This window comes from Sorex araneus, chromosome 5, assembly GCF_027595985.1.
Source record: "Sorex araneus isolate mSorAra2 chromosome 5, mSorAra2.pri, whole genome shotgun sequence".
NCBI classification, from domain to species: Eukaryota; Metazoa; Chordata; class Mammalia; order Eulipotyphla; family Soricidae; genus Sorex; species Sorex araneus.
The window spans coordinates 48,109,554-48,136,546 of NC_073306.1; the positions used below are offsets into that span (position 1 = coordinate 48,109,554).

The 26,993-nt window shown below is 50.0% G+C and overlaps 2 protein-coding genes across 2 annotated transcripts; one reads left to right on the top strand and one right to left on the bottom strand.

Annotated features, from left to right (window-relative positions):
- Positions 1–832: 832 nt before the first annotated feature.
- NUDC (nuclear distribution C, dynein complex regulator) lies at positions 833–15,808 on the bottom strand. The gene is made up of 9 exons (XM_004603482.2): positions 15,606–15,808; positions 12,346–12,423; positions 4,263–4,466; positions 4,103–4,168; positions 3,186–3,308; positions 2,906–3,100; positions 1,671–1,754; positions 1,458–1,576; positions 833–1,093 (listed from the first exon to the last, which is right to left on the bottom strand). Exons 1-9 carry the CDS (start codon positions 15,684–15,686, stop codon positions 1,042–1,044), a joined length of 1,002 nt encoding a protein of 333 aa, XP_004603539.1. The 5' UTR covers positions 15,687–15,808; the 3' UTR covers positions 833–1,041.
- A 7,259-nt stretch (positions 15,809–23,067) lies between these two features.
- On the top strand, positions 23,068–25,543 carry NR0B2 (nuclear receptor subfamily 0 group B member 2). Its single transcript, XM_004603713.3, has 2 exons — positions 23,068–23,632; positions 25,112–25,543. The coding sequence occupies exons 1-2, from the start codon at positions 23,107–23,109 to the stop codon at positions 25,408–25,410; spliced, it is 825 nt and encodes a 274-aa protein (XP_004603770.2). The 5' UTR covers positions 23,068–23,106; the 3' UTR covers positions 25,411–25,543.
- The last annotated feature ends 1,450 nt before the right edge of the window (positions 25,544–26,993 follow it).

Below are 26,993 nucleotides of genomic sequence, written 5' to 3' on the forward strand. Positions count from 1 at the left end.
TCTGGGAGCCACCAGGATCTACCTGGGGGTGTTCAAGAAACCATGTAGTGCCAGGCTACCTCAAACCTGGGGCCTTGTGCTTGCCAGGTATGCCCTCGAGCCCTTGAAGCCATCTCCTGGGCCCCAGTATTAAGTTTTAGAAACACTTGATCCAGGACTATAGGGCATATACACTGTGAGGGAAGTGATCAAGATGAAATGTATTCCATGAAGGCACAGAGATAGGATTTGCCTTGCGTGCAGCCAACCTGGGTTTGATCCCTGGTCCCCTGAGCACTGCCAGGAGTGGTCCCCAAGTACTGCCATGTGTGCCCCCCCCACCAAAATAATGGAATCCATGAACCTGGTTGGGCTGAGTCATGAATGGGCCCCTTTCCAACCCTGACACATGTTCTGCAGTCAGAAAAACTCAACCTTGGCTCAAAATCATATAGACAAATGCCCTGTTTTAATACTTCCTTTAAATCAGGACAGGTCAGTCAAAACGGGTTATACTCCCCTCTGGGTTTGTTAGAAGGATTTGGGGGCGGGGGGGTGGAGGGGAGAGACAATAGTAGATTTAGGTATAATTGGGTGCTTAGTTTGCTTAAAGGTAGATTTCCAAGAGGACATTGGTGGTATTTTTTTTTTTCTCTCCTCAAAGGTAATAGAAGGCCAAGTAAATTTGGGAACTCCTGATTTCTGTTTTTAGTAACAGACCATTAAGCTCCAGAGAGGGACAAGAACTTACCCTCGGGTCATACCAGAGGATCTGGTATGAAGCCAGACCCCCAACTTGCAGCAGTAGTTCTATGTGGCCTGTTCCCCACAGAGAGACCAGAAGACACAGGGAGAAGTGAGTAAGTAGCTCTAATGTGTAACAGTAGGCCAACTGAGGAAGAAAGGACCCCCGGGGCCCCAGCCCTTCTCCCCTTAATGCCTCGGGTCCTGTGTGCTTGGGCCAGTCCCATGCCTGCACCAGCCCTGAGGCCCCCAAGTTCCAAGCAAGGGTGAGAAGGGAGGATGGGTGGTTGGAGGTTCAGTCCAAGAGTTCCAGGAGTTCTAGTTGAATTTGGCCTTGGAAAAATCCATTTCTGGGTGTTGATCCATGAACCTGAGGAGGGGAAGTGGGGCAAAGGGTCAGACAGGCCATCCCTCTGCCTTCCTAGCCCCACACAAGGTGCATCTCTTCAGAGCAGGGACAACCTGGAGCAGGGACCAGCTGGGTGGAGGCCCAGGTCTGGGGCGCCACACCAAACTCTTCCTGGAGGTGGCCATGACCCCCGGTTACCTCTTCCTCCCCACCCTGAGGCGGCCTTGCCCTCACAATGACCCCTGCGGGTGATTAAGGCAGGCAGCCGGAGTCTATAAAGCCATAAACTGCCTGGCTCCTCCCCGCCTGTGTCTTGCTTAGTGACACACTCAAAGCCTCCCCCATCCAGTTCCAAATCCCCACACCCTCATCTCCAGGTGCTTACTTCTTCAGGATCTCTTGTTTCTTCTGCTCATCGGAGGTGGGAAGCCCCATGGACTTCTGTCTCTGGTCATACATCATTTTCTCTACCATACTGCGGGTCTCACTGTCCAGGTCTGAAAGCTGGGGGCAGGCAGAGCCAGAAATGAGCGAGATGCTGAGGCCCTCCAAACCCATCACGTCCCAGTGGAAGCTCCCCCAACTGGCCAAGGCTCACCTTGGAATTCTCAGGGTTGATCTTCTTGGTATTGATCTCGGGGTCACTGGCCACCAGGCGACTCCACCACTCCATCTTGTTGATCTGAGAGAACAGAAACAGAATCATCAGGGACAGGCCAACTCACTCTGAGTCCCAGGAACCACTGACTGTTCCCTGCCCTAACTCTGTCCACTTCCCGATCCACACAGACCTGCGCTCTAGTGCAGATGAGCAAGACTCTGACCTCCCCAGCAGCTGGGTGAGTCTGACACAGAAATCAGGTTGGGGACAAGGAGACAGCTCAATGGGCAGAGTGCATGTTTTGCACACAGGGGGCCAGGATTCTATCCCCAAAATTCACCCCGAGTACAGCCATATCTGATCCCAAAACCAAAAAAGGAAAAAAAAACCCAGCTGAACAAAGGAAAGAATCAAGCCATGAGAGCTAGTCACATGGAGAAGAGAGCGAGGCGGGCTGTGCAGGGCCTAGACAATCCACACAAGCAGATCACTACAGTGCAAACAGGGCCGTGGCATGCAGGCACCCGAGAGGGGCCTGCCGTGCCCATGCTTCTGGAACCCCTGACACTCCAGAGACCACCTTTATTTACTGGGGTCTGCATGCCTGTCTGGGAGAAGGAAAACAGAGGCTCCTGGGGTTCTGTTTTGTTTGCTGTTCTCTCTCCGGCACATGGCAGATATCTTAGTATCTACAGAACTGAGGCTGGAGTGATAGTTCAGTAGGTAGGACAATTGCCTTGCATGTGGCTGCCCCGGGTTCGACTGCTGGCACCACAGATGGTCCCCCAAGCCCCATGCCAGTCCCACACCAGGAGTAATCCCTGAGCACTGCTGAGTGTGGTCAAAAAAAGAAAAAAAAAAGTTGAGTTATACTTGCGTGCAGCAGGCTCAGATTTGATCCCCGGCACCCCACATGGTCCCCCGGCAAACCCTGCCAGGAGTGATCTCTGAGCACCACTGAGTAAGGTCAAAAACTAAACAAGCAAAAAGAACTGAACACATACAAACCCAAAGGGCACTTAGCAGCCAACAGTGGTGGGCGCGCCCGTTCCTCTAGACAGGAGCCCGCATGAATCTCCCAGCTGCCCTTCCTGACTCAAACGGGACGGACCTACTTTGAGTCTTCTTTGGGGGATTAAATGAGAAATGCCCACCAGGTTCCAGCACGTGGCCCAGAAAAGGATCCAACGCCTTGCCCTGCCCACCCCTCAGGAGGCCAGGCCCCCTCGTACCTTCTCCAAATGCACAGTCACCACCTTGCCATCCTCGATAAGCCACGAGCTCTCCTCCACTTTCACTTCGTTGTACAGCTCCCCGTCAATGACTGCGGGCTGGCCCTTCAGTCCTACCCGGAGGTGCCGCCGCTGGATGTCCACCACCACGTCCTTCCCCTTCAGTCGGAAGTTCACACGGAAGGGTACTGCCAGCTGCATAGGGCATAGCAGTCAAGAAGGGCCAAGGAAGGGCCACCGAGCCCCAGGCTGACTCCGAGACCCCAGTGCCACAACTCACGTCCAGCTCCGACAGGGTCTGGGTCCAGCGGTAATTCGGAAGGTCTGCCCCATTGCCGAGGTTGGGCTTCAGTTTCCCTTTGTCCTTCTCATCTTCTTCCTCTTCGTCCTCCTCCTCTGCCTCCTGCTCAACCATGGGTGTTCAGTTACTTACCTGACAGGGAAGTCCAATGGGGCAAGCCAGGGCTGACACTAGACATGATCATACAATGCAACAAGCCTGGGCCTGCCCACACCCTGGCCCGCTGGGAGCCAGAGGTAAAAACCTAGGGTCAGTCAGTGGGGAGCCAGCTAGGGGCCCAAGTCAGGGAGCTTAAGAAGGGGCAGAAGAGGAGCCAGAGAGAGTTTAGCAGGTAAAGTGCTTGTCTTGCACAAAGCTGACCTGGGTTTCATCCCCGCCAGGAGTGATCCCTGAGTGCAGGAGTAAGCCATGAGCACCAAGTGTGGCCCACAAAAACAAAACAGGAAAGAAACAAAAAGGCACAAAAGAACATCCCAAGGCCATGATCTATTTCTTTTCTGTGTCCAAGGTTTGAGAGCCTAGTCTCAGACCAGACCCTCTGGAAATGGCAAGCACTGTCTGGGGAGCTACCATGGAGTCTGGGGGAGGAGGGGCTTGCAAAGCACAGACCCCGCTGCTTCACCCACCCCACCCCAATGGTGCTCTCTAGAGAGCTGGGGCTTTCCTGCCAAGGCTTAAGGCCACTGAGTTTGGGAGGTATTTTTGGTTAATTTTGGGCCATACCAGATAGTGTTCTCAGGAAAACATGTGGTGCAGAGGATCAACTGATGCAAACCAACGGCTCTAATTAGGATCGTGAAATATAGGGAGTACCCCGAAAGGTGAAGGGGAGCGCTTTCTAAGGCAAGAGAAAGGCCCCAGTCCCTGCAAAGGTTCTGGTCTGCAGTCCAACTCACCTGCTTCCCTGCTGAGCCAAGGCTGCCATTCTTGAGGGGGGCCTCCTGATTCTCTGCATCCTTTTTCTGTGGCAAGGAATAAAGCAGGTAACAAAAGGACCCCCCAAGTCCCAATGTCATGGGATTGGGGGGGGGGTGAGGGAGGGAAGCCCTCTCTGACCTGTTCAATCTCCAGCTGTAGCCTCTCGGCCTCCTCATCAGTCAGTTCCTTGATCTGGGGCCCAGTGGTGTCTGACTTGGCCTCCTTGGCCAGCCTGGCTGCCCGTTCTGCCTTCTCCCGACGCTCAGACTCCTGCCGGGCTCTTTTCTCCCTCCGGGCCTTCTGTGCCAACTGGTTGTGATGGCTGAAGGTCTGTGTGATCAACTGGGGAAGGAAGAGAAGGTGAGGTAGCATTGCAGCAGGGAACAGGGACAAGGTGGGAATCCAGTTCCATCCTTTTTGTTGGGTGCATGGGCAAAGCAATGCATGAAGAGCATAGTTTTGACCTCTCTAAAATGGGGATAACATACACCTATTAGATGGATTTGCAACGGAATATCTATAAAAACAGTGAATGTCTACTTAGAAAAGACTGCTGTCCCTTATCTTGCAGTACAGACCCTGAGTTGCACAACCAAATTCCATCCTAGGCTCTGTCAGCCCCAAGCAAGTTCTAGCTACTGGCTTAACTAGTGAGAGCTTCAGTTTCCTCACTTGTGAGGATAAACCCAGAGTGATGGTGCAGAATGATGTGTGCCCTGAAGTCCTTCAGGGGGAATGGAGAATGAGCAGAGCCTCAGTCCCTCGAGCACCACCCCCAAGCTCTCAGGGTACTTGGCTGCCTCTCCCACGGGGCCACTGCAGCACAACACACCCACCATAGCTCCCTGGCAGGGAATAGGAAGGAGAGTCTGGGCCCCTTCCCTGCATGCAAGCCCCATTTCAAGTCCTTTCTCTCCCCACACCTTCTTGGGCATTCCAAACATACATTCCTTGACAACGGGTGTCCTGGTACCCAGTCTACGCCTGGCTGTGCTGCTCAGTGACACAGACACGTTGACTGTTAGTCTGCTGTTCCCACTGTCCTGAGACTCATCCCAGGCCTCTCTCTGTCACACTGTCACTGCCACATACAGTGCTGGCTTCTCAGCACGCCTCACCTGGCTGAGACAAAACCCCTGTGGGCTGATAAGGAAAAGCCAACACATGTGCTGGGACAGCTCAGGACCTGGCTGGGGACTGGCAGCCGTCGGAGTCAGCTTCCAACCGGCAACTAGGAGCGCAGAGCCAGGATTAAGCATCATCGGCACTTGTTAGAAATGTGCCACCTCAGGCAAGAGAGACAGAACAGGAGTTAAGGCATTTGTCTTGCATGGGGCCAACCCCAATTCAAACTGTCCCGAACACTGCACTGTCAAGGGTTAACCCTCAGCAAATAGTCAGGAACAGCCTGAGCACCACCAGGCATGGCTCAAAAACTGGGTAGGAAAAAGTTCACCTTGGGCCCCACCTAAGACCTACTGAATCCACAATTCGGGGGTGAAGAGTCACACCATCTCCACTTTCCCCTACTCTTCCCCACACTGTGAATACATCCTAGTGCAGTGGTCATGGGGGAGCTCCTTATTTCTAACCGAGGTACTCACACACTGCAGTCCATATGCCAGAGGTCACACCTTCCGGGGTGTCAGAGAGCAGAGCATCTGGGACCATGCGTGGCTCATGCTATGGCCCCAGGGATCAAAGCCGCTGAAGGATTCCAGGGCCAAAGCCTACATTAACAAGTTCTCTGCTAGTTCTTTTGCTCCGGGTGAAACGGAGATTTGAATTCCAGGTTTCCTTCTTTGTTTGTATGGTCTGACCCTTGTCATCTGCATTGTTTTATTTGGATTTCTGGGCCACACCTGGCAGTGCTCAGGACTTACTCCTGGCTCTGCACTCAAAAATCACTCCTGGCAGGCTCTGGGGATCACATGGGGTGTCAGGCATGGAACCCGGGTTGGGTGCATGCAAACCAAGAGCCCTACCCGCTATACTAGGGCCCCCTATCTTGTCATTTCTAAGGATAGACTTGTACAAAATAATCTTAGTCCAGAATGTTCTTCCTTGTCCCTATTCCCAGATCACTAGGCATGTTAATACCTCCACTCAAGGACCAGCTCAAAGTCTCCCTTGAGTTTTGCCCCTGGTACTTAGCAGCCAGGGCATACTCACTGCAAAACTCAGCCCTGCAAGGCCCCGAATTTGATCAGAGTGGCAATAAGCATCTTGAAAGCATCTCTAAGCCAGCGCTGCAGAGAACGGCCCACAGAGGGCTCAGGTCACCAGAGTCAGCTAGGGACTCCCAGGCCAAGGGTTCTGCCCAATGCCCTATGTCCTCATTCAAATGCTGCCAATTCCTCCTCTACCCCACCACCCCCAAGCCCATGCCACTCTGCAGAAGCACCCCCCAACACACACAGTGCATGTCAAAGGACACCACCAAGTGTACCCCCAGGCCAAATGGGTTCACACAACATGCCATGTGTACTGAGGCTACCTGGAGGCCAGTCTGCTGTCAGCAGTCAGTCACGGGACAGCTGTGCCAGCAGAGACTGTTCACAAGAGGGCTTTGCTCCCAAGTCCCTACTCTCAGACCTTGAACCCAAAGCACGGACCAATCAGTGTGCAGGGGTGAGAGGCGCGGGCCCTCCCTTTCCCAGCCTTCAGTCTGCTCTGCCTCTCTGTCCAAGCTCCTGGAGGGCAGGTGAGGGCAGGGCTGAGCCACAGGCAGAGACAAGGCCAATCACAGCAGCCCCCACTCTCCCTCCCCTCTCCTCCCACCAGCTTTCCCACGCGCAGCCCTGGCAGAGACCCTGACCTCAAGATGCTACCTGGCAGGCTTGGGGCATGGGGGCTTAGCATGAGGGTTGGAGAGAGAGTACAGCAGGCAGGGTACTTGCTTGCACACGGTTGACTCAGTTCAATCCCCGGCATACCATATGGTCCTCGAGGCACTGCCAGTATTAATCCCTGAACACAGAATAAGTCCTGAACACGTCCAGATGTGGTCCCAAAACAAACAAAAAAACCCCCCAAACCAGAAATCACCCACTTTATCTTTTCTGTCGAGTATTAAAGTGGGTGTCACATTTGATGTGCCTACTGTATTGTGCATTTCCCCCAATTCTACTGTTTTTTCAGTTGATTTTCTATGTTTCCTTTGGAATACAAGAATCTATAATTGAAGAAGTAAACACCTTCTCTTTCGAAGCTCGTAGTTTTTTACTTACAAAGTCTCACCACCAGGCTTCCTAGCTTTCCTTCCAAGACTTCTCCAGGGTCTGAGGATGGTTCAGTGGTAGTATTTGCCTTGTATCAATGAGGAATTGATCCCTGGTACTGCCCCCATGCTTAGTAAACCCTAAGCACAGCAGGGTGAGACCCAACCAACCTCTGTCCCCAAATTTAAAGCTGGTCTACAGAGATCACCCCAAATGCTCCAGTACATATTTTGCATGTGGGAGGTCCAGGTACAATCACTGCTGGGAGTGATCCAAAGCACCAAATAAATTTATTTGTATAGTTTGATCATTACCACATTTGTAGCTTGGTTCCCCACTCCACAAAAAACATAAAGCTTCAATGTTTCACTGGACCTAAGCATTTCCGGATTTGACCCCTTTTTTTAAAAAGGGGGGTCTGGAGATGTAGCTCAGCTGGAGGCTGCATGTTCTGCAAATACAAAATCAAGGGTTTGATCCCCAGCACCAAATAATTTAAGAACTTTTAAATTTAAGTTCTTAAATTTAAAACTCGCAGCTGAAACCTGTGGCATGAAGGCTGTTAGTATTTCTTCTTTCTACCTGCGCTGAATATTGAAACACAGCAAGTTCCGTAGGAAAATACTAACATTAGATCATGGAATGCTACTCCTGCCCCGAGCTGGGTTGCTCTATGTAGGTACCCACCGTACTGCCTCTGAGAAGTCAGTGCATTCTAAATCCCACACCACATATAGCCTTGAGAGGCTCAGAAAAGGGACTGTGGGGGCCGGAGAGATAGCACAGCAGGGAGGGCGCTTGCCTTGCAAGCAGCCAACCTGGGTTTGATCCAGAGCACCGCATATGGTCGCCTGAGCTCCGCCAGGAGTGATCCCTGAGCAGAGTAAGCCCCAAGTGCTGTCAGTATGTCCACTACCCCCGCCCCATGAAAAAAGGAACTGTGATCTCTATTTTCTTCATCTCTATTTTCTCTTTCTAGCATAAGGAGAGCCCCTGTAGTAGAGATTATTACCCCCTTCTAGGGAAGGAAAATGAGGCTCGGAGTGAGTACCCAAAGCCACAGCTGTTCAGTGGTGGAGACAGAAGATCCAAACTACCATCTGCCTGGCTCCAGAGGCCAGGTTAGTTAGAAGTTCAACTACAGATGACATGCAAAGTAGGTGCTCAGGGCAAAGATGACATGGAGAACAGGGTAGAATGTAACCAGGTTTCCACTAGCCCCAGAGTCCGACAACTTCCAGGTAAGAGCAGCCCTGATGACACAAAGAAGTAAGGGGAGTGCAGGTCCGAGAGGCCGCACACCAGGGGCTCCAGCAGCCCTCTGAGCCCAACACTCTGCACTCACTCTTCCCAGGGACCTCAAGCACCATTTCCTCACAAAATCATTCCCTGAGCCCCCAACCTAGATTAGCCCCATTTCATTCTCCCAGGGTATCTGCCTAACCACTTGTCTTAAAAAATATATACTGCCCTGGGGCTGGAGCAATAGCACAGCGGGTAGGGCGTTTGCCTTGCACACGGCCGACCTGGGTTCGATCCCCAGCATCCCTTATGGTCCCCTGAGCACTGCCACGAGTAATTCCTGAGTGCAGAGCCAGGAGTAACCCCTGTGCATCGCCAGGTGTGACCCAAAAAGCAAAATATATATATATATATTTATATATATACATATATATATATATATATATATATACACTGCCCTACACATACAAGATCCAGGAAGACAAACATCATGTTTATATTCACCTCCCTGTAATCTCAGCATCTGACAACATCGGCACAGGTAGTGGGTGGTCAATAAATATTCACTGAACAAATAAATGACTGATGATATAAGGTGGCTTGGTCCCAAATCAGGAGGTGCTGTACTAAAACAGAAAGACTAGCTGAATCAAACGAAATCTTATAGAGAAGGGAGCCCTTGCTTCGCCTTTCCAGAGAAGAGGAAAGGATGGACCTCTCCCATCACACACAGGCCAGTCACACACTAGGTTTCCAAGCCTCCTGCTCCTGGGCCAACGCATGTTCCTCACAGAGTGGCTACAGCTCTTTGGGTCCCATTACAGACACGAATTTTAAAACCACACGATCACAAAAGGGGTATATAGATTATCTTCTCATTAGCATGTTATGTTTAAGTGAAAAAAAAAAAAAGATAAAAATCATTAAAAATCATAGTACAGCACTGGTTGAACTCTACAAGAAAACATCCAACCCCATCAGAAAATGGGGCGATGAAATGAACAGAAACTTTCTCAAAGAAGAAATCCAAATAGCCAAAAGGCACACGAAAAAATGCTCTTCATCAGGGAGAGGCAGATCAAAACAACAATGAGATATCATCTCACACCACAGAGACTGGCCCACATCCAAAAGAACAAAAGCAACTGGTGTTGGTGTGGATGTGAGGAGAAAGGGACTCTCCTTCACTGCTGGTGGGAATGCCACTTGGTTCAGCTCTTTTGGAAAATAGTATGGGCGATTCTCAAAAAACTAGAAATTGAGCTCCCATTTGATCTAGCAACACCACTTCTGCGAATATATCCCGAAGAGGCAAAAGGTATAGTAGAAATGACATCTGCACTTGTATAATCATTGCTGCACTGTTTATAATAGCCAAAATCTGGAAAAAACCCAAGTGCTCAAGAACAGATGACTGACTAAAGAAACTTTGGTACATCTACACAACGGAATACTATACAGCTGTTAGAAAAGATGAAATCATGAAATTTGCATATAAGTGGATCAACATGGAAAGTATCATGTTAAGTGAAATGAATCAGAAAGAGAGGGACAGACATAGAATGACTGCACTCATCTGTGAAATATAAAGTAACAGAATAGGAGACTAAAACCCAAGAATAGTAGAAATAAGGATCAGTAGGTTTGCCCAACGGCTTGGAAGCCAGCCTCACATGCTGAGGGGAAGATAGCTCAGATAGAGAAGGGAATACCAAGTAAAGAGTGTTTGGAGAACCAGGCTTGGGTTGGGAGATGCATGCCAAATGTAGACTATAGATTGAACACAATGGCCACTCAATGCCTCTATTGCAAACCACAACACCCAAAAGGAGAGAGAGAACAAAAGGGAATGCCCTGCCACAGAGGCAGGGCAGGGCGGGATGGGGTGGGGTGGGGTGGTGGGAGGGATACTGGGATCACTGGTGGTGGAGAATGGGCACTGGTGGAGGGATGGGTACTCGATCATTGTATGACTGAAACACACACACGAAAATTTGTAAGTATGTAATTGTACTCCACCGTGATTCACTAGCGATAGCAGTTGGGCGTTCACCTTTCACGTGGCCGACCCGAGTTCGATTCCTCCGCCCCTCTGGGAGAGCCCAGCAAGCTACCGAGAGTATGGAGCCTGCGCGGCAGAGCCTGGCAAGCTACCCGTGCGTATTGGATATGCCAAAAACAGTAACAATAAGTCTCTCAATGAGAGATGTTACTGGTGCCCGCTCAAAAGAAGAAAAAAATCCCATTTACAACTGCATTAAAAATTAAATAAAATACCTGTAAGGAAAAAAAATCACCATATTATGCATAAATAATTATATGCTAAAAAAAAAATCACAGTACAGAGGCTGCAGTGGTAGTACAGCAGTTAGGGCATTTGCCTTATAGGAGGGCTGACCTGGATTTGATGCCCAGCATACCATATGCTCCTCGGCACCACCAGGAGTAACCCCTGAGCATAAATGAAATTAAAAAATCACAGCACATTCAATCTTTAAAAATGTAGTCAGAGGGTCGAGGAGACAGCTCTAAGGGTCATCGCTACATGAAGAAGCTCCGGGCTCAATCCTTGGCAAAAGTTCCCTCAAACATCACCAGAAGTGAGCCCAAAATAACTTTTTTGTTTCTGTTTTAGGGTCACACCACCTAGGTGGTGCTCAAAGCTTATTCCTGGCAGGCTTGGGGAACTGTGAGGTGCTGGGACTGATGCAAGATAAGCAACCTACCTGCTGTGCTATGTCTCTCCGCCCCCCTTCTACCCTTTTCCTTTTTTCTTTTGGTTTCTGGGCAGCATCTAGTAGTGCTGGGGAACCTATGGGGTCCCAGGGATCAAACCCAGGTCAGCTGAGTGCTAGGTAAGAGCCCTACCAGTTGTATATTGATCTGCCCCTTCCAAATAATTCTTAAGAATTAAAAATTAGGGGCAGATGGGGCTGGAGCAATAGCACAGCGGGTAGGGCATTTGCTTTGTACTCGGCAGACCCGGGTTCGATTCCCAATATCCCATATGGTCCCCTGAGCACAGCCAGGAGTAATTCCTGAGTGCAGAGCCAGGAGTAACCCCTATACATCATTGGGTGTGACCCAAAAAGCAAGAAAAAAAAAGGGGGGGGCAGAGGTAATTCAACAGGCTGGAGCACACCATTGCAATGCAAAGACCTGGGTTCAAAGACCTGGGTTCAGCCCCTGGCACCGCCTGGTCCCCCAGCACCACCAGAAGCAAATTCCAGGAACAGCCCCTGAGAACTGCTAGGTGTGGCCAATAACCAAAAAATAGTAACAAAAAATTTTTTTGATTACTTTAACATTTTTTAAGGGGCTAGAGATATAGTACAGCAGGCAGGACACCTGCCTTGCAAGCAGCCAACCAGGTTGGATCCCATTATCCCATATGGTCCCTTAAGCTTCACCAGGAGTGATCCCTGAGTGCAGAGCCAGGAGTAAGCACTGCGAGCACTGCCAGGTGTGTCCAAAAAACCCAAACCAAATCAAATCAAAACAAAAAAAAAAGTTTAAGATCAAAGTGCCAAATACTCCTAAGCTGATATTCTCATTTGTGAAACAGGGAAAGTAACAACTGACCCCTTAACGTGCTAAAGGATCATGGGAAACAGGGTTTCAAGCATCCAGCATCCAGTGGCTTCCGCCAAGCAGTCAGCTTCCGGGCCCATTATTCTGGTCACTAGCATGCCTGAAGAAGCAGGAACACTTTTCTGCAGAAGGCATGTGGCTGCCCAAGGAACAGGTCCACAACTCACCTTCTCTGCCATCCCCTCTTCTCCTCCAACGAAAAAGTCTGTTTTGCGTCGCAGGAAACTGAAGAAAGTGTTCACAAGCTGAAAGAATGAAAACGTGGAGGTGATTATCAAGAGAGGGAACCCAGTTTCCCCCAGGCAACCAAGCCTCCCAACAGAGATGATGTTCTCCCCAACAAGCCAACTCCATCACTTCATCAGGAAGCCTCCCTTACCTCCCCAGGAGCAGAATCGCAGAATTCACACTCCTGTGGACACAGGCACATGCCTGGGTCCTGTCTTCCTCTCAAGAGTGAAAAACCCCACCTAAATTGTCACTGGCTAAGTTACAAGGGTAGAGCCAGAAAGAGGGGAGCAAGTAAAGCCATTTCAAAGAGGACCAACTAACCCTGGCTGGAGTACCAGTATAGGCAAAATGTGAAGAACAGGAGTTTGTATCAGATTGGGACACATTAGCTCTGTGGCCCTGAGGAATTTTCTCTCTCTCTTTTTTTTTTTTTTAGCTAATCTGAAGGTGACTGACAGCAATGGCTAACTAAGCCATGCTGCTAATTTGCCTCCAAAGGTTAGTTTGGCACATCTTTCTTCTTGACATAAAAAAGGACAATGAAATGTGCACCTGAGGAATTTACTTTGGCAAACAGGACTAGCTGCAAGACCTCTTTTTTATCTGGGGCCAGGAGCAAACCCAGGACCTCATACATGCAATGCCTGCATTCTACCACTGAGCTACAGGCCTAGTAGGACCTTGTTCCTAGGAACCTTGTAAGGATCAAAGGAGATGAAGGAAGATGAGACCATTAGCAGTTTGGTCAAAATCAGGAGACATCTTGCCAGAGAGTGAATCTTCACGCTTATGTACGGTGATAACCCAGGGTAGTGACTCAGGGCTTATGTGTCTGCATTTCTAGTTCCTGTCAACAGATCAGACTCAGTAGAATTCTTGCTTAGTAAGATCTCTGCCAGAAACTGAAGATTCGTAGGTCTTAACTTATCCAAGTTCAGTGGTTCTAAATCTGATGCTAAAACTTATCTCAATGGTTTCAATTTCTGCTACCTTTTCAACTCACTTAAAAATTAATTCATCGGGGCTGGAGCGATAGCATAGTGGGTAGGGCGTTTGCCTTGCACGTGGCCAACACGGGATCAATTCCCAGCACCCCATATGTCTCCCAAGCATCGCCAGGAGTAATTCCTGAATGTGGAGCTAGGAGCAACCCCTGTGCATCAATCACCAGGTGTGACCCAAAAAAGAAAAAAATAATAATCTTCCTAAATCCAGCTTTTTTCCCCTCACACCACCATGGTCCAAGAGTGATAAACAGAGATGAAGTTCAAGGCTTCATGCTCACCTTTAGTGTTTCCTACACTACTGAGTCATCTGGGTCCTTTCTCACTAGGAATCCTTAATAGCAAAGCTGCTAGGGTCACCTCACCAAGGCTGGAACACATGGTCTCACACACCCCATTAAATACTTGAAACCATAGAATCATCTTCCAGGTCCAAGTCCCTGTTTTGTTATTTTGGAAAGATGGGAGGGAGGGAGTTAGAGGCCACACCAGTGCTCAGGGATCACTCATGCTGGGGCTGGAGAACCATGTGCAATGCCTGGTTTCTAATTGGGATTAGCTACATGCAAGGTAAGCAAGTACCTTACCCCCACACTATCTTTCTGGCCCCTGAAATCAAGTTTTATACCAATTACTTAGGAGGGTGGAAGAAGGAAACCTTCTTATCACTCCCTCCCCAAAGGGTCTATGGTTACCCTAAGAACCTGAGGTAACGGAACAGAAAGCTCAAGGAAAACTGGTGCCCAATGAGACAGGGAGTCAACAATGAACAGTGGGAAACACAATGGCCTAATAAGTCTGGGGGGAACTAGGTCTAGGGGGAAGGGCTGACAACCCGATCCCATATGGTCCCCTGAGCACTGCCGGCTGTGGACCCAAAACAAAAAAATTAGTTCTAGAGGAGCCTGTTCAATAACATGGAAATATCCTTGCTCTTATCCTACCTTGATCTCTTTAAAAGAACTATAAACCAACCTTGACAGGATGTTGTTCTCCATTTTTCTGCTCCAAAAACCTGCTACAGATCTACACTATGTTTGTCCTTATCATTCATGCACTGTTTGTTGTGTCTGGTTACCACAGAAATAAAGCTTTTTTCTTTTGAGACAGAGGGAAGGAGGCTGGGGCCACACCCAGCGGTGCAATCAGGAATCACTCCTACAGGTGCTAGGAGACCATGTTATGGTAGGGATTTAATCGGGTTCAGTAGTCGCAAGGCAAGGACGTTAAGTCCTGTAGTATCACTCAGACCCGAATTAAACTTTTTTTTTGGGGGGGAGGGAGCTGGCGGCATACTCAACAGTGCTCAGGGCCTACTCCTGACTGTGCTCAGAGACCACTCCTGGTTGGGCCCGGAGGACAATGTGATGCAGGAGATCAAACCCCGGGCTACCGTGTGCAAGATTAGAACCCTACCTACTATACTATCTCTCCAGCCCCTGAACCAAACCTTTTAAAAGCTGTTTGCCCCATCAGCCCGACCTAGGTTTCAGCTCACATGTATCCCCAAGTCCAGTGGCTATGAGACACATTAATCATTCAACCAATACTTGTTGAATGAACAAGTATGATAATTGAGAATTTCTTAATTCCATCGCTGCAAGATGCTTCTCTCCTACAAAGATTCAGAAATAGGGACTCGGAGCCCTCTCAGAGACAAAGAAACAGAAGGCTGGTTAGACGTGAAAAGTTCATAGGCGCTAAAAACAAACGGGAAATCCTAATACTGCACTTTCAATGCCTAAAGAGACCACGTGCTAATACCACCCCGCTCCAGCTCGGCCTCCCCACCCCTAATCATTCCAGTTCCAAGTTTTCGTGGCTGCAAATGACTATCTCGTTTCTAAGGGATGCTCTTTGAATGTGACCCCCTCGGGGGACCGGGACCGGAAGCACGAGTGGGGGCGGGGGGAGGGCAAGATTGGTGAGCTGCTTCCGGGGACGGGTCGGGGACGGCCGAGGTTGCTAACACGGGACTGGCGCTGGGGGTCCGAAACTGATTACTAAAGGCGCGGACGCGCGGCGCAGCGCGCAGGCCGGAAGCCGGGGGCGCGGTGAGAATGCGCGGGCTGTTCCAGTGACCCGCGAGGCCCAGGGCTGGGTCTCGGCACTCGAGGGGCAGAGGAAGCATGGTCGTCCGGGGAGGTGGGTGCCGCCCGGCTAGGCCGGGCCGATGCCGCGCGGGCCGTTACCTCCTGTACGCCACCCTCGTGCTGCTGAGCCATGGCCAGCAACATGCCGTCGAACCGCTCCTCCTCCTGCTCTCCGCCCATCGCGCCGGCTCCCAGCTACGATCCAAGACCCGACCGAGCTTTGCACTCGCGTCCCGCGCCTCCTCCGCTCCTTCTCAGAGCGTCCGGCCCAACGGCTCCAGGGCGCCTTCCGCAGCGGAGCCGGAAATACGCTTGCACCCGGCTGCCTAGGCCCGCCTTCTCGCCCTCTCTTCCCGCCTTCCTCCCGGCCTTCGACCATTGACCGCACGGCACACAGCCCGCTTTACCAGCCATTGGTCAACGTACTGGGCCAATCAACGCGCGCGTCCAGGAGCCCATGGGCGGAGCCAAGGGCTGCAAGTTTGGTGTGAGTTGCTATGGTCACCAGCCGCTTCAGAGCTTTCCAGAAAGCCCTGGACTCAAATGGAAGGGTGTTAGAAGTTAAAAAGAGGCAAACTTTGCTCCTCCGCCTTGAGAGTGACTTCCCAGCTAATAGAACGTGAAACAGCTTGTAGATCGTGGAGCCAAAAGTGTCGTTTATCTCTTCCAGTACTTCCATGAGGTAATGGAGACCCAAAAAGAAGGCACTTGCCCCAAAGATCTGTTACCATCATATACTGGGCCAGGATCAGTTTCAGCATCAACTTCATGCGTAGTTGTCCAGGCTTACAGGGTTCTGTTCTAAGTTCAATGTTCTATTGTAATCCCTCGAATTTTTTTCCACTTAAAAAAAAGGTAGGGGGAGGGAGCTTGGGAACCACTTGGGAGCTGTTCCTGGCTCAACACTCAGTAGTTAGCACCTGTTGGTTTAGAACCAGACTCAGTCACATGTGGAGCAAGCACCTTACCCCTATACTCACTCTCCTGACCTGTAGTCTTTTTTTTTTTTAATCTGTTTTTCAGCCAGACTTGGCTGTGGTCAGGACTTATTCCTAGTTCCGTGCCCAGGGATGACTCTTGGAAGACCAAGGAGAACCATAAGCACTGCCTGGGAACAAACCAGGGTCAGCTGTGTGCAAGGCAAGCACCTTAACTCCTACACTGTCTTGCTGGCCTATGACCTTTTTTTTGGGATGGTCGGGGGAAGAGGACAACCCAACAGTGCTCTCAAGACTAACTTCTGGCTTTGTCCTCAGTGATCACTTCTGTAGACCTTGAGGACTGAATGTAGTATCAAAAATTGAACCTAGATCTATCTCATGCAAGGCATACCCTCTTTGTATCACTCCAGCCTCCAACTTGTGAAATATTTGTTCTTGTGTTTTTGTCTTGGGGCCACAGCCAGAGGTGCTTAGGGTTTACTCCTAGCTCTACACTTAGAGATCACCTCCAGCAGGGTTGAGAGACCATCTGAGGTGCCTAGGATTGAAGAGAGGTCAACCACATTTAAGGCTAGTGCCTTTCCCACTATGCTTTCTGGCCCATAAATTCTTAATTTTTTAAGTGATCCCCAAATTCTCATTCTCACTTGACCCTGTAAATTATATGAGTGCTGCATTCACTTTCATGTTTGTTAATGTGGGGGACGGGTCGCAGCTAAGACCAGCCTCTCCACTTTGTAGTGAATATCATCATCTGAGTCTTTTCAGGGAATCTACTCATATAGTATCTTTTATTTTGTTTTGATAGTTTAGTTTTTGCAACACCACTATGGAACCAGGGCCTCCCACATATGAAGCATGCACCCTGCGACAGAGCCATATTCCTGGCTCTCAGAATTTATTTTATCCCATATTTCCTTCTCAAATATTCCCTTTAACTTACAAATAAGCTTTTATTTTGTTTGGGCACACCTAGTGGTGCTCAGTGGCTACTCCTGTCTTAGAGCTGGGACTTCACGCCTGATGGTCTACAAGGCATCATAAAGGGCCAGAAATTGGGGCCAGAGTAATGATACAGTGGGAAGGGCACTTGCCTTCCACACAGCTGACCCAGTTCAATCCCTGGCATCCCATCTGGTCCCCAGAGCACTGCCAGAAATAAATCCTAAGTGCAGAGCCAGGAGAAACCCTGAGCATTGCCAGGTGTGACTCCAAAATAAATAAATAAGGGTCCAGGAATCGAACCCGGGCCTCCCACATGCAAAGCATGCAGTCAGCCTCCTGAACTGTCTCCAACCCATAAACATACACCAGTGCCACCTATTTTTTTCTATTTGATAACTTTAATTTTTCCTCCTACCAACTAGATCTTTCATTCTTCTTGACAGTAAAACAGAAAAATTCTTATACTTGTTTCTTAACTTTCTCATATTCCATTTCTCAATTTACTCCCATTAGTTTCTTCATAAGATGCTGATCTTATTTGAAGTGACCCACACAGTGCTAGAGACAATGAGCTGCTACCACCTGACCTAACTTGACATCGTTCACCTTTGCTTCCTACTGGAAATACTTTCCGCTTAGGTTTATGTTATAGGTGAATTGATTTTTCCCCCAATTTATATATTGTGACTGCTTTTGGTAATGGGATTGTGTAAAAATGTACTCAGGTTAAATTAATTCAGGAAGAACCCTAATTGAATATGACAGGTGAGCTTAGAAGAGGAAGAGGGGGCCAGAGATATTTGTGGGGCCACTTCAGTCCCAGCATCACATATGGAGTACAGAGCCAGGGCATAGCCAAATGTGGCCCAACCACTTCCTCCCCTCAAAAAAATAAGAAGAGGAGGAGGACAAAAAGAGAAAAGGAAGAGGCCCTCAAGAGTTCATGCACAAGGGCTGGAGTGATAGCACAACGGGTAGGATGTTTGCCTTGCACGCAGACAACCCAGGTTTGATTCCCAGCATCCTATATGGTCCCCTGAGCAGTGCCAGAAGTAATTCCGGAGTGCAGAGCCAGGAGTAACCCCTGTGCATTGCTGGGTGTGACCCAAAAAACAATAACAACAACAACAACAACAAAGAGTTCACACGCACTAAGGAAAAGCCATTGAGGATGTGAGGCAGCTGTTTGCAAACCAAAGAGTGGGCCTGAGGAGAAACCTGCTAATACCTTGATATTGGACTCCCCTGGTCCAGAGCTGGGGGAAAAATCACTGCATGGCTGAATCCCTCATCGTGTGCTATCCTGTTATTGCAGCCCTTGCAATGAGGGCACTGCTGGGTCCCTAATTTAGCTGGTGTCCTGTTACCCAGACCCATAAATGCTGGGGACTCTGTCCTCTGATTTCTCCTCTTTTCCTCCCGGTCTATACTTTTTTCTTCAGTGATTTGATGATTTATCTGGCCAAGCCTCTCCTGAACTCCAGGTTTTTCCCCGGACAACTCCACTCCGATGATTTACAGATATCTCAAAACTCAGTTGACTTTGGGTAGATGAAAAAGTTTTTGTAATGGCTTAACAGTAGAGTGCTTGCTTTGCATGGATGCGGCCCTGGGTTCATTCCCAGCACTACCAAAAGGAATCCAACAAATGAAAAATGTCAAGCCTTAAATTCTCAGTGCTTACCTTGCATGTGCCTGACCTAGATTTTATCCCCAGCACCCCATGTGGTCCCCTAAGCCCTGCCACACTCAATGGTGGTCAGGGCTTGCTTATTCCTGGCTCTGTGCTAAGGGATCACTCGTCCATTCTCAGGGAACCATATGGGATGCCAAGGTGTTTGCTGCATATAAGCAAACACCCTACCCACTATACTATTGTTCTGGCCCCAAGAAAACATTTCTTGATCAAGTATGCAAGACAAAAGCCAAAATTGTTTCCATTCTCACTTAGAAATTCACTCTTTTAGGGGTCAGAGTGATAATAGAGAGGGTAGGGTGCTGCCAACGGGCTGGAGCGATAGCACAGCGGTTGGGCGTTCACCTTTCACATGGCCGTCCCAAGTTCGATTCCTCCGCCCCTCTCGGAGAGCCCGGCAAGCTACCGAGAGTATCGAGCCCGCACGCCAGAGCCTGGCAAGCTACCCGTGCGTATTGGATATGCCAAAAACAGTAACAATAAGTCTCTCAATGAGAGACGTTACTGGTGCCCGCTCGAACAAATCGATGAGCAACGGGATGACAGTGACAGTGAAAGGGTGCTGCCTTCAAGAAGCGGACCTCAGTTCAATCCACAGCATCTCAAAAGGTCCCCCAACCCCTGTCAGGAGTGATTCCTGAGTGCTGATCCATAGGTAAGTGCTGAGCACCAAGCCAGGAGTAACTCCTGAGCTCTGTTGAGTGTGACCCAAACACCTCCCCACCCATGAAAAAAAATTTTTTAGTATCCTGGAGCAATAGTACATGGGTAGGACGCTTGCCTTGCATGTGGCCAACCTGACTTCAAACCCCAGCATCCTATATGGTCCTCTGAGCTCATTCTCAAGCACGGAGCCATGAATAGTTACTGAGCACTGCAGGGTGGAGCCTCCAAATTTAAAAAAAAGTAAATTAAATTTAAAATGTCAATTCAGACCACTAATTGCACTTTTAATCTACTATAGCAAAGTTCATTCCAGTTCTTGCTATCTTTATACATTCCTAGCCAATTCTGAGAGCCAGTTGGTTTTCATGATTAATTTACTTAGTGGATCAATCCCTATAGCTCTTGTTTTTCTCTCCACCTTCTTTGGGCTCAAGTATGGTGAGTCTGGGGCCACTGTCACTACAGGAAGCGTGTTCTCCCTCTAGCCACCCTCAGGGTTCCTTCCTATTTTGGAGTTGTTTCAGAGCTGACATTTTCAGGGACAGAAAGAAAGAGGAGGCAGCAGAGTAATGAATTAAAAAATAATTTTGCTTGTTTGTTTTGGGACCACACCTGGCTTTGGTGCTGGGGATATTAATGAGGGTTGTGCCCTTTGCAGCTAGATCCAAAGGCAAGTGCCTAATCTCCTGGTATTATCTCTCTGACCCCCGAACTTGTATTTTTTAAATTTTTTTGAGGGGCAAGTTAACTTCTCAGGGCTTTCTTCTGACTCTATGCTCATCGATCACTCTTGGCCAGGCTCAGGGAACCATATGTAGTGCCAGAGATTAAACTCAGCTTTGCCTAACACACTGTATTATCTCTCTGACCCCTGAAATCACATTTTTAGTGTGTATAAACATAAATACAGACATGTAGGTGTATGTATGTGGTTCTTTAGCTTTTGGTAGGACTGGGGCAATGACAATGAGCACACCTTGGTTTCTAATGTTACTCTAGTAGTCATTGTTTTAAATTACTCCCCTGGAGCTGGAGAGTTGGTACTTGGGTGAAGGTGCATGCCTTGCAGGCGGCCAGCCCTAGCACCACCAGAAATGATCCCAGCACAGAGCCAGTAGTAGCGCCTGAGCACTGCCAGTGTAGCTCAAATTCCCCAAAAAAAGTAAATAAACTCCTCCCTCCTTTGAGTGCTGTACAGATGGTATCCGTCACCATAAGACTTAGAGTATTGTTTAAAGTCTATAAATATTTATTTCAGGGCCTTGTAAAGTGATTGTTTTATCAGAATGAAAAGAGGTATTTGAAGATCAGAGATCCCACTTCAAGGGGCTCTCATTGACCAAATCTTTGATAGTTGGAGTATCAAAATAAATACTGGTCATCACAGAATAGAAACAACTTAATAAAATATGAGGCTGAGGCTATGAGCTCATACCTGTCTATACTGCATACACACATTCAGAGTATGAGGAAGTGGGACAGGGGGTGGACTCTGTCAAAGGGGGCAAGTCAGGGAAAGGCAGGGAGAGAGGAGAGACTTTTCCTGATTGACAGGCCAGCAACTTGATGAAAAATGCAAGCGGCATTCTGGGTTCTGGATTGAGCCTCTCCACTCTGACCATTTATTTGAAACATCTGGTGACATTCAATATGAAATGAGGTGTATCTGATCCTTATGGACTTCCACTTTGGGTGGTTCTAACAGTGGAGCTGAAGGACTGAAAAAGTGTATTCTTCTCTGCAAGAATTACACACTTGAGGGGGCTGGAGTGATAGCACAGCGGGTAGGGTGTTTGCCTTGCACGTGGCCAACCCGGGTTCGATTCCCAGCATCCCATATGGTCCCCTGAGCACTGCCAGGAATAATTCCTGAGTGCAGAGCCAGGAGTAACCCCTGTGCATCACAGGCTGTGACCCAAAAAGAAATAAAAAAAAAGAATTACACACTTGGGATTTATTAGTCATCAGACTGACAATTTGCTCTCAAATGATTCCAGGTAAAATCCCTTGCCTTTAAACCTTTCTGTGTTTGTGACAGTTCCAAATAAAAGAATATCTACATGTTCAAGAGGCGAACGGGCAAGGCATTGTTGAAAAGCATTGGGTATTCTTTCTTCTGGTTTGCAATAGTTGTGACTTCCCCCCAGCAATTTTCTTTTTTTTTTCTTTTCAGCTTTTGAACCACACCTTATGGTACTGGGGGTAGGGGGACATTCCCTGGCAGAGCTGGGGGACCACATGGTGCCAGGGATCAAACTCAGGACTCCCACATGTAAAGCAGGTGCTCCAGCCCATTGAGTTATCTCCCTGGGACCCCATCATTTGAAAGATGCCCAGGGACAGAGGAGCTGTGTGACAGGTAGCAGAACAATATTTATGCCCAGGATTTATGCAACATTTCTGAAAGCAGGTAGGCCTAAGGTCTCCACCTGCTCTGGGGACCCCGGGCCACCCAGCTCTGGCCTCACAATTGGGAGCAAGCAAGGACTTTGGAGTCAGATAGATCCAGCTTCTGTTCTTTGTGGGGTGGTCTTGGACAAGCCACTTCACCTATTTGAGTCTCAAAAGAATCATATTCTAATGCCAGAGTGGAAAATGCCAGGCACAGTGTGTGTAATCCATCCAGAGATTCCACTGTCATATTGCGAGGGTTTCTTAGCAGCTATGGTCTGCTGGAGACTCAGGGAACCCCCAATTGGGAGAGATTCTGCGGGCTCCCCAGGACTGAAGTCAGCAAGAGGGTCTCCTAGACTGTACCATGAGCAAAGTCCTCCCGGCGCCCCCGGCCCTCCCCCTTCCTGGCTCCTGTCCCTGCAGCGTGTTCCTTGCCGACTACAGGAGCAGCCTCAAGGTCAGGCAAACAAGCTGGTGATAAGGCACTTCCAGGTTGGGCCTTGTGTTCAAGGCTAGTCTGGTGGGGGCTGGCCTCCTGGCGAGGGAGCGTTCTTGTGCTCGTGTAAGAGCAGGCACCAATTGGGACACCTGCCACGGTCACCTGCTGATTGTGCACCTGAGGCCTTGGTGCCCCGGTACATCCTGGGTTAATGACCCTGTTTATCCTCTCGAGTCATCTGATAAGGGGCAAGCAGGCCAGCAGGCAGGCAGCCGGAAGCACGGCTGCTTCATTGACTGAAGCCCTATCAGCGCCACGTGGAGCTTCCAAGACACCTCCCCACCCCCCGCCCCCCTTCCCAGGGCTGCCAGCATGAGCCTGTGTTGGTTTTTTTTCAATGAACATGACTTCTGGAGTCAAGGTTGTCCGGTGTTGCCTCCTCCCCAGCATGGGAGTATAAATAGTCCCACAGCGGAGCAGAGGGCGGGAGAGCAGGAAGCGAGGAGCCATTCCTCCACCATGAGCAAAAGCCAGCCAGGGGCCTGCCCGTGCCAGGGCGCCACAGGCCGCCCCGCCATTCTGTATGCGCTGCTGAGTCCCGGCCTCGGGGCCGGGCCCCCCAGCCCCCTAGCCCGGAGCCGTTGTTTGTGCCAGCAGCACCGGCCTGTGCGACTGAGCACGCCCCACCGCACCTGCCAGGAGGCTCTGGACGTGCTGGGTAAGACGGTGGTCTTCCTCAGGAACCTGCCGTCCTTCTGCCAGCTGCCCCCTCAGGACCGACGGCGGTTACTGTGGGGCTGCTGGGGCCCCCTCTTTCTGCTGGGGTTGGCCCAAGACACTGTGACCTTCGAGGTGGCCGAGGCCCCGGTCCCCAGCATCCTCAAGAAGATCCTGCTGGAGGAGCCCCGCAGTCAGCTGCCCGAGCCACCCCGGCCCTCACTGGCCGCTGTGCGCTGGCTTCAGTGCTGCTTGGAGGCCTTCTGGAGTCTGGAGCTGAGCCCCAAGGAATATGCCTACCTGAAAGGGACCATCCTCTTCAACCCTGGTGAGCTCCCAGACACCCCTGGACAGGGCCGGGCTACGGGGGCAGGGCCCAACCCAGAAAGCATCTTCAAAGGTTTGATATGTTGAGTCCTCATTAGCATCCAAGAGTCCTCTCACAAGAGGTTCAAGGGAGAGATGGTACAGAGTGAAGGGACTGGCCCTGCCTTGGTTCAGTCCCTACCACCAAATCCCAAACCTGATGGGAGCAACCTCTGAACACAGCCGGGAGTAACAAGGCGTGACCCACTAAAACATGAGGCTCAGAGAGGCTAAGTGACTTACCAAAGCCAAGCAGAGAGAGAGCCTGGATGGGGTCTCTGGTCTGCTCCCTCCAGATACTGGCTCTTGCCACTCTGCAAGTGGAGTCAGGGAGGGAAGGGCTGGCAGACACAGCTGTGCCTCAGTTCCAGAGAAAACTTGTGGGGTCAAGGCTAGGGCTGGAGTGCATGCTTTGCATACAGGAGCTGCATGCTCTTCCTAGCATCACATGGTTCCCTGAGACTCCCAAGTATGGCTATGGCACCTCCCACCAATTGTGGGTTCAGAAAGACCACCTAGGGGCTGGAAAGATAGTACAACAAATACAGCATTTGCCTTGCACTCAGCAGACTCAGGTTCTATCCCCAGCATCCCATATGGTCCCCTGAGTACTGCCAGAAGTGATTCCTGAGTGCAGAGCCAGAAGTAACCCAATCACCTTTGGATGTGGCCCCAAACAACAATAAAAAGACCACCTAGAAGAGAACGAACAGGGGGAGGCACAGAGAATGAAGATCCCTCATGAAGTTCTCCCAGAAGCAGCTGGGAATGGTGCTCTCTGTAATCTGGAGGGCTTGTATCACTTGTCATCCTTTTGATCTTTGATTTTCTCAAGCAGGCGCCAGTAATGTCTCCATTCATACCTGTTGCATGCTAGTGTAGTGTAATCTGGAGGGCAGCTAAGAGAATTTCTCACCAAAAGGCTCTCATGGCATGTGTGAATTATAGCAATCAATTATTTTGAAGAGCAAACGTTTGTATCGCATTTACCTAATGGTAGGCCCCAATCTAAGAGTTTTATGAGCTGGAACTCCCAGCAGTGACTAGGGAAGCATGCAGTGCTGGGAACTGAACTCGGGGATTCCACCTGCCAACCACATGCTCCAGTCCTTTGAACTATCTTGAGGCCTTGAAATACTATTGCTCTTAAGTGGTCTCTTCTGAGAGGTGAATCTTACTCCCATTATACAGATGGAACTGAAGCACAGAGATTAGGGAAGTTGTTCAAAGTCACATGCTGAGTGACCGCAGGACCATCCACAGGGATTACTTATCCATATCTCGTTCTGGGGCCTCACAAATAACTAAATAATAATGAACAAAGAGAGGCAGCAGGAAAGGGCCCGCCAGACAAGCAGCTGGCTCAGGTCTGGGGTGGGCTTCATCCTGTGGCTTCTGGAATTGTGGTGCTCATGAGTTGTCTCCCCCTCTCTGCCTGCAGACCTGCCAGGTCTCCACACCTCCTCCCACATCGGGCTCCTGCAGCAAGAGGCTCACCAGGCACTGTGTGAGGTCCTGGAGACCCAGCATGCAGCAGGCCAAAGCCGCCTGGCCCGTGTGCTCCTCACTGCCTCCACCCTCAAGTCCATCTCCCCCAGTCTGCTCGGGGACCTCTTCTTCCGCCCCATCATCGGAGACATTGACATTGTTGGCCTCCTTGAGGACATGCTTCTGCTGAGCCGACCTGCTGCCACCCAAGTAGAGACCAGGTGCTGGTTGGACGGCGGCTGGCAGTGCTGAGTCTGCCCACTGTCCCTGGTCGGGCAAGCTGCCCATGAGCTCTCCACCCGGCCAGATGGGTGCTCTCACCTGGCCAACAGATCAGATGGGCTACGGCCTCCACTCGGACTCCCCCACTTTGGCCTCCTCAGTGTGGACACAGTGCTTCAGCTGTGCAGCGGACCTCGGTGCTCACCAGCATCCCCAGGGTCCAGCCTCCTCCCCATCCACTGGGAGGGAAAGTCTGGACAGTTGTTCACTGGGTCCTGGCGCCTGTTGACTTTGTATAGAACCGACCTAAGTTATTATATTTTGTTTGGTTTGGTGGCCACACCTGGTGATGCTCAAGGGCTACTTTCAGTACTGGGCTTGGGGGTCACTTCCAGCAGTGCTTAGGGGACAATGTGGTGCCTTGACTGATCCAAGCTTCATTCAGGCAAAGCATGTACTCCAGCCCTTTGAGCCATCTTCCCAGCCCAAGTGACTAGTTTTTATAATAAAAAATGTGACACTCTTGGGGTCTGACACTGTAGGCAGTACACGTGGAAGGGACTATCTCTCTTCCTAGCTCCCCTGCCCTATCAGAGGAGGCCCAAAGGAAAGAAACATAGGAGTTAGAGCTGACCTAAAGGGAGATGAGAAACTAATTTTTCAGAGTGGGACGTGACTTCATTTCTGGGGAGATTTATTTTGTGTGGATCTGAATCCAGGGAGAGGACTTGTCCAGGAGCCCTTCACCTAGAAGGGGTTTGCCTTTGGCCAAAAGGTTTCTTTCTTTCTATGTCCCCAACCCCCCACCACCACCATCAATGAGCCCTCTTGGCTCCTGTCCCTCTCACCTCAGGGAGAGCTGGACAGTGTCAACAAGGAATGCAAAGCAGTACTTGAACCAGACAAGGTCACTGAGCTCTCTGTGGCTTGAGGGGACAATCACTGCTTTAGACTGCAGTGAGAGGTGAGAAGGGGACAGTGCTCCCCTGAAAAGGGAGGTGAGGGCACCCAGACTGGCCTGGCAGCTGCCAGGAAGCTGTTACAGGCTGAGGTTTAGCTGCCATGTGACTGTTTAAAGACTTCATGAAAGCTGGTTCAGATGGACTGGAGCGATAGCACAGCAGGTAGGGTGTTTGCCTTGCATGCGGCCAACCCGGGTTTGATTCCCAGCATATGGTTCTCGAGCACCACCAGGAGTAATTCCTGAGTGCATGAGCTAGGAGTAACCCCTGTGCATCACCGGGTATGACCCAAAAAGCAAAAAAAAAAAAAAAAAAGGAAAGAAAGAAAGAAAGAAAAGAAAAGCTGGTTCAGAGCCATTACCAGTGCTCCTCCCGTCTTCCCTTCCACCACCTCCACCACCCTCCATCCCAGCCCTTCTCTGGGAATCCCTCCCAAAGCCTGCAGCTAGAGAGGCAATGCGGGGTCAGCCCTAGCTCCAGCCTGCGCCGTCCAGGGAACAGCTTGTGTTTGTTTGCATTGGTCAATGTCTGTGCCCTACTGTTTGTTAAACATCTTGAATCTCGCCCAGGTCAGGGTGACTGACCGCTGGGTGTGCAGGAGGAATGATAACAGCACACATGCCCATAGGACCCCCTCCCCAGCTTCCACCA